This window comes from Berghia stephanieae, chromosome 3 (assembly GCF_034508935.2).
Source record: "Berghia stephanieae isolate SIO BIC M18660-M18661 chromosome 3, UCSD_Bste_1.3, whole genome shotgun sequence".
In the NCBI taxonomy this organism is placed as follows: domain Eukaryota; kingdom Metazoa; phylum Mollusca; class Gastropoda; order Nudibranchia; family Aeolidiidae; genus Berghia; species Berghia stephanieae.
In genome coordinates this window covers 13,729,587-13,737,086 of record NC_088362.1, presented here as the reverse complement: position 1 = coordinate 13,737,086, position 7,500 = coordinate 13,729,587, and the positions used below count along the sequence as shown (strand labels likewise).

Here is a 7,500-nt window from a genome sequence, read left to right as displayed (position 1 = left end):
CACTGGTAAGAGCGTATTTCCATTACAACGATGAGCCCATAATAATTTTGGGTTATCAGACCTGCAAATAAGTATACGTCGCACGAAAGGGATCAAGAGTCTATGTGACCAACCGCCTGCAACTGGTACTATAAACATATAATTTACATAGTTTCTTAGAGTAACAACAACGAGTGGTCTAGCAACAATAACATGATAGCACAGTATGTTTTTTTTTTTCCAAAGGTTCCAAAAAAAAAAAAAAAAAGAAACAAGAAAAAAACAAAACAAACAAAAGCGTGGGCAAAGTTGCTACTTTTCTGTTCATTTTTCTACATTTAGAAAAGCTATTACTACAATATAATTTTGATGCTGGGTCGTCAGTTTTTGTTTTTATCTTCATATCCAACCTCCCCCCCCCCCCCCCCAATAAAAAAAAAACCCTGATGAATACAATTTATTTCCTTATTTTTTATATATATATATATATATATATATATATATATATAATTTAGAATTGAAGTATTTTTGTGACGAAACGACCTTTTGGCACAGACTCATATGCAGGTAAAATATTCACAACATCCACAAGCCAGCTTAAACATTCCAACACACAAAACTGTGTGTAAGATTTTAACGTTTAGACAAAGTATGATTGATGATATAGTTTAGTGAGAAGTAGCCACTAAAACAGGCTGTTTAAAAATAATATCAAAGAGCTGTGTGACGTCAATTTCGTTTCCTTCTATTCGAAATACTCCAGTCAAATAAAGCCTCAATATTTAAATATATTATTCTGGTGTCCGCATTCCTGGCACAGCTTGAACACCATTGTATTTTTTAAAAATAATGTGGTGTATAAAACTTAAGTTGGAGACCAGCGGTAGAAATAGTGGAATTGAATTGAGACTACACGCTGATTAATGGCATTTGTTAGAGGTTCAATAACACATAATTGATACTAACGTGATGTATTGAGAAATGGTATTTAAGGGATTGTTTATATATATATGATTTAATGAATGAATGAATGAATTGATTAGAAGCTAAATGAGTACATAGATACTATTTTCAGGTCTTAATCCGAACGTAATTATGGGACTGCTTTTATTTACATTGCGTTGTTGAAATTGACAATATTTTAAGATAAGATGAGATAAGCTGATATACTTTATTGATCCTTAATGGAAATTATCATACTGTTACACATCATTTCATCGTTATATTATCACAGATTTATACCCATTGTTACGTAAGTTTGGGAGTTTTTCCACTACGACATTGAGTCAATAACAATTTGGATTTTCAGACCTGTAAATTAATATCTACACATCAATTAGAAAGTGGTTTTGTTTTGTTTTTAAGGTCATATCAGCGCCAGTAAAAAGGAATAAAATGGGATAGTAAAAAGGTCTAGAATTACAATTAAAGCATCCAAGAATAAGGAAGGCAAAGGGGAACTGGTTCAAATAGGGAACAGATGTAGATTCCAAGAGCACACTATTATCTCCCAAAACTAACTATACATTTGACTGTTTCCCTCCCAGCCAGGGTGGGTATCCGGTCAGGGCCAGGACAAAACCAAGTAATCCCATTCCAAGACAAAGACGGAAAGCATGTTGGAAAACAAACATATGGGGATAGAAGACACAGTATGTACCTCCCTTCCCACTAAATTAGAAAGTGGAAAGAAATTATGTCAGGTTATAAATACTCTTTTAAAAAAAAAAAAAAAAACAATTTCAATTCCTTCGCTGTATATTTTTCTAGTATTGCACTATATTATAATCTTCTTGACCTTTGTTACTCAATTCAAGTATTGGCTCTAACTAACATACCATTGACGTTACAGACAGTTTTTGCACATCTTTGAGTGCTATGAAAAAATAATATATTCCTTATGGCAATGTTAACTCAAACTAACTAATTTGACTACTGAGGTAATTGAGAACCGTTCATTATCATCATCATCATCATCATCCTTGTTGTCATCTTCCTCATCATCACCACCACACTACTACTACTACCACCACCACCATCACCACCACTACCACCACCACCACCACCACCACCACCACCATCACCACTACCACCACCACCACCACCACCATCATCATCATCATCATCATCATCATCATCATCATCATCATCATCATCATCATTCACGGTAATAAATTTATTACTTTGTTTATTTATAGATATTATGATAATGTTAGTTTTGTTAATTAATTAATAATGATGTTTTGATTTGTGCTTTAAATTGGCAAACTGGCGAAAATAAACTTTGAATTAAATGTATTTTTTCTACAATAATTTTTTTTAAATCCCCGCTATAATTGCAAATATCCCATCAATAAAACGCTCGTCTTAATTCACAAACCAACAACATGCATTGTTTGATCATGTCAAAAAATCTAATACAAACCATCATCATAGGCTATAATAATAATAATAATAATAATAATAATAATAATAATAATAATAATAATAATAATAATAATAATAATAATAATAATAATAATAATAATAATAATAATAATAATAATAATAATAATAATAATAATAATAATAATAATAATAATAATAATAATAATAATATAATAATAATAATAATAATAATAATAATAATAATAATAATAATAATAATAATAATAATATAATAATAATAATAATAATAATAATAATAATAATAATAATAATAATAATAATATAATAATAATAATAATAATAATAATAATAATAAATAATAATAATAATAATAATAATAATAATAATAATAATAATAATAATAATAATAATAATAAATAATAATAATAATAATAATAATAATAATAACAATAATAATCACTACATCATCAATCGTAATAAAAAATCCATTCTGGAATTCCCAGAGCCGCCAAGTACCTTGCTGAGTTCGTTTCGTTCGCAAAAAAAAAAAAAAAAAATAAGAGAAAAAAAAAGATTGTAATCAGCAAACGGTTTATACTGGCACGTTTTAATTTGGTCGAGAGGATAGGTTGAAAACAACCTTGTTTTGTTGAACGAATTGTGCCAATTTCGAACGAATTATTATTTGCGATAAACGGCGTGTTTATTTTTTTTCATTATGAATTAAGTATTGTTTATAAACAGGTGTGTGTGTGTGTGTGAGTGTGTGTGTGTGTGTGTGTGTGTGTGTGTGTGTGTGGCGGGGGGGGGGGGGGGGGGTAGAAGGATGGGAGCATGAAAATAATGTCTAAATCTGTCAAAACACAGGTTTGAATTTAATAGTAATAAAGATACACCTGTCAATTTAATGATTAATTAGTGCTTTGAAATTCTAACATTTTATAGATATGACCAAACTGACCACTAAATACTTTTTAAGTGCTCACACTTAAAATTTACTCTAATTCGTCAGATAGTGAGAGGTAAAATTCTATGATGGTAAAGTTATAGCCGACTGAAGTATTGCAGGTAAATTTTTGTATATATCTAATTTTTTTGGGGGGGGAGGGGGGACTATAATCATTATCATACATCGATTTTCAATCTTAATATTTTTAAAAATAATATAAAAGATTGAGTTTTCAGATCATCATTTTTAATAAAATGAAAATCTCATTAAAATAAGAGTTACTGGAACACGACTATAGAAATATAGAATTTCAAAATGATATACTTTGTAAGGAAAAGGCCGACGATAAAAATACATATCATTATTGTGGAACAAATATACAGAACAAATTGGGAGTCAGCGTGGCTCAGCGGCACGGTCTTTGCTTCGTACCCGAAAGGTACCGAGTTCGACTACCCGCTGCGCTATATGTGTGGCCTTGAGCAAGTCATCTCGCCCTAGCTCAATTTGCGGCACTGCACTGCGGCTGACGCCTGGGTTATTCCAGTCTCCCCTTGGAATAGAGAATAATTTCGCCTATGGGAATTCATCAAGGAATTTTATTTTAGTTATTTTTATTTTAACTTCCAGATACAAATTGGAAGTAAATCTATTTTTTTAAACAAAAAACAAAAAGATAGAGAATTGGACAAATCGGTCATCAGATAAACAAAGTGGGTGAAAGCATCACGCAATTGTAAGTATTGATAAGCAGCAGGAAGATAAACTAAACCAGCCCGTGAATCCGGAAGGAAAACGCTCCTCTATACAGATAAAACCCTGCGATAAGTTACTCATTTGTTTATATTCTAACATCCCAATGGCAAAAACTTAACGCACGACGCATGTTTACTTGTTTACAAACCATAGCACAGGGTGGTCGATGAACCCGAAGACACACGAGAACCTTGATGGATTCGTGGTCGGTGGGATTTTCATCATCCATTTTTGGAAATAGTTGAAAGCGATTATTGACGCTTTTTTTTTTCAAGGACAGCCCCAGAGCAAACAATAGAACAAGCTTCTTTTGTTTACGAAGGTTGCGGATCGCACAAACAATAGAAATACGTGTGCATGACTCGGACGAGAATGAGAATTTTTAGTTAAATCACATCTTATCTAGTTTAAACAGCTTCAAAAGTCGAGCGTCATACAGGTCCAGACAAATCAGATAGAAAAATAAATCAATTATAAGAGATAAAAAGATAAATCGAAATTATAAATAAATAAAATCTCAGTCGCTTATCATTCTCTGTCTCTCTCCGTCTCCCTCTCCCTCTCTCTCTCTCTCTCTCTCTCTCTCTCTCACACACACACACACACACACACACACATACACACACACCCTCTCACATACACAAACACACACACACACACACACACACACACACATACACACATTATCATCATCATCATCAACACCGCCTTTATCATGATCGTCATTACGGATGCATTTTACACAATCTTTACCGTTGTGGTAGGTTCCCTCTTTTTGTGTAATTAAGAGATGCATTTTTCTTTCATTTAACCTGTTCGACTGACCTACATAATAGTAGAAAAAGGCTTCAAAACCATAACCAGAGTTTGTAAATGGCCTGCTTGGGTCCTTTCTGTATCTTCTTGATTTACACTTATTTTCTCTCTCAGAATAGTTAGATCGATAAACAGGACAAATTGGTACTTACAAAAATTTTGAATATTTCTCCAACACATTCTGCGTGGTTCCATGCCTTGACCTTGGCTTCTAGTGACATCACAAAGGTCAAATGAATCTCATGAAGTCTCTCGATGTTTCCGAAAATAGCCTGGATGTCCGAGTCGTTGACCACTGGTTGGGATGATCGACTGCTGGCCTCCATCATTTTCTTATACTGAAATTATTAAAATAAATACGATTTATATATATTTTTAAAAAAATTCTCTATGAATACAGAACACACTAGATTCCAGCACGTCAAATTCCAGCACGCTCTGCAATATGACACGCTGGGGCTGGGTGATTAAATGTATAGATAGAATGAAGTTGACGTCACTCACGTTTTTGTTATTGTTTTTTGCCATCCGCATTTATGAGCAAATTCTCACTAAACTGTATTAACCATATCATAAACGTTCAAGGTTACACACAGTTTTGTGTGTTGGTTTGTTATACTTCCGGTTGGCAATGTTGTGAGCTTATTAGCCAAGCGCATACTATCAATTAAGTATCTCCCGGATTTCGGCACGCTCGTATTCTTGTACGCCTTTTGTCTTCTCCCGATCGAGAGAATGTGCTAGAATCCAGCGAGTACTGTATGAATCATCACTAAAATACTGTAATGTCAGTAAAAACCAGACCTGCCTGGTACTACGAAAAAAATCAATCGTAGAATTATGAAATTTTGGCGCTAATTTCAGAACTTTATGACCATCTCCAAGTTATTAAAACGTATTCAAAAGGAAGGCTGATACCAGACTTAGGGCGCTTTTCCCATGTCTGAACACAACATATTTAGATACCTTTAAGCGACGAAAAATATTAAATAATTTCAGTCTAAACACCAACAATGGCTGCCACATTGAACAACTCTGTCCTTCTCATATTCAAATAAATACTCAAACTTTGGGTGGACTTGAGTAACATTCAGATTCAGATTCAGAAGGACGAGTTTTTAAGCAAAAATCTAATTTTAAAAATGTTTGGTTTGGCTTTTAAAAAAATCAGAGTACGGCTGCATAATTTTTTGAATTGTAGATTTCATCATCGGAACAATAAATCACGTTTTTTTTTGGCATCGGGTTTATCGATGGGTTACAGATGTCTAATCAGGGGTAGACTCAACATGAAAATGACAGCTGTCAAGACAACAACATAACCTACGTGTTGTAATATTAGTTCTTAAACAATATTTTATTGTCTTATTTACCCCAAATCGACGTCTATTTATTTGCAGGTCTGATAACCAAAATTGTCAGTGAGTGGTAACCTCTTAAAAATTTAGAATCTAATAGTCAAAAATATACATCCAATACATTCAAAAACAATTTCTGTTGCAATTTTTTTTTTTAACAAATCGATTTAAATTCTTTTTTTTTTCAAATCAAATCCAGTTCGCTGGTCTCAACAAAAATTATTGATGTTTTGAAATTTAAAACTAAATTCAATGTGTTAAGAGTCTTATTATTCATCCCGCCATAATGCAAGATTGATGCGTTAGGTCACGTTTGGTAATGGCCCGATGGAAGGCGATCGATTAAAGTTAAATATAGAGTTGGATGCAAAACACTTCATGATGCTGCTGCTACTGTTGTCGTTTTCGGGGATATATATAGCTGTTGTTGTTGTTGTTGTTGTTGTTGTTGTTTTTAGTGGTGATGTTAGCAATGATGATGTTTTTGTTGTTAATGATGATGATGATGATGATGATGATGATGATGATGATGATGATGATGATGATGATGATGATAACTATGACGTTGGTGATGAGGATGATGATGATGCTGATGATGATGATGATGATGATGATGATGATAATAATGTCGATGACGACAACGACGATGATGGGATCCCTTTTTTTTTGAAACATTAATGGTATTGGTAACTTTCTCCTTATTACTTATTTTTTATTATTATTATTTTTATTTTATTTTTTTTTTTTGGGGGGGGGAGGATATCAATGGCATAATTTGTCTTTCTCATTATTTTTTTTTTGACAAACATCAAATGTATTTGTAATTTTCTCCTTATTTGACACAAACCAAGTTTGTTTTTGTTTTTTTTTCCAAATAAAATTGGAATTGAAATACGTTCAGCACATTAATCATCGGTATGAAAGAATGTGCGAGATATCTAAATGTTACTTTTATCATAAGTAAAATATTGATGTTAGACCGACATCGACGTGTACTCATTTGCAGGTCTGACGATCCAAATTTTCATGGACTCATTGTTACAATGGAAATACTCCCAAAACAAAATTAGTATATTTATATTGTCCATTAGAACAATGTTAAAACAAGCCTTTAACTGTGTTTTATGTTATTAGACCTGCAAATATGTACCTACAAGTCAACCGACATCCTAACAAAAAGGTAACAAGAAATTGTAAAAGTGTGATTTCAATACGACTCCATGGAGTTCAAGACTCCAAAAAGTATATGTAGTA

At 32.5% G+C, this 7,500-nt stretch overlaps 1 protein-coding gene across 1 annotated transcript in view; it reads right to left on the bottom strand.

Moving 5' to 3' along the window:
• The window catches only part of LOC144967171 (uncharacterized), a 104,087-nt gene that overhangs the window by 26,579 nt on the left and 70,008 nt on the right, over positions 1 to 7,500 (bottom strand). Inside the window, exon 4 of the mRNA XM_078904097.1 lies at positions 5,041 to 5,226. Coding sequence (XP_078760223.1) covers positions 5,041 to 5,226 — 186 coding nt within the window. The remainder of the gene's footprint in view (positions 1 to 5,040; positions 5,227 to 7,500) is intronic.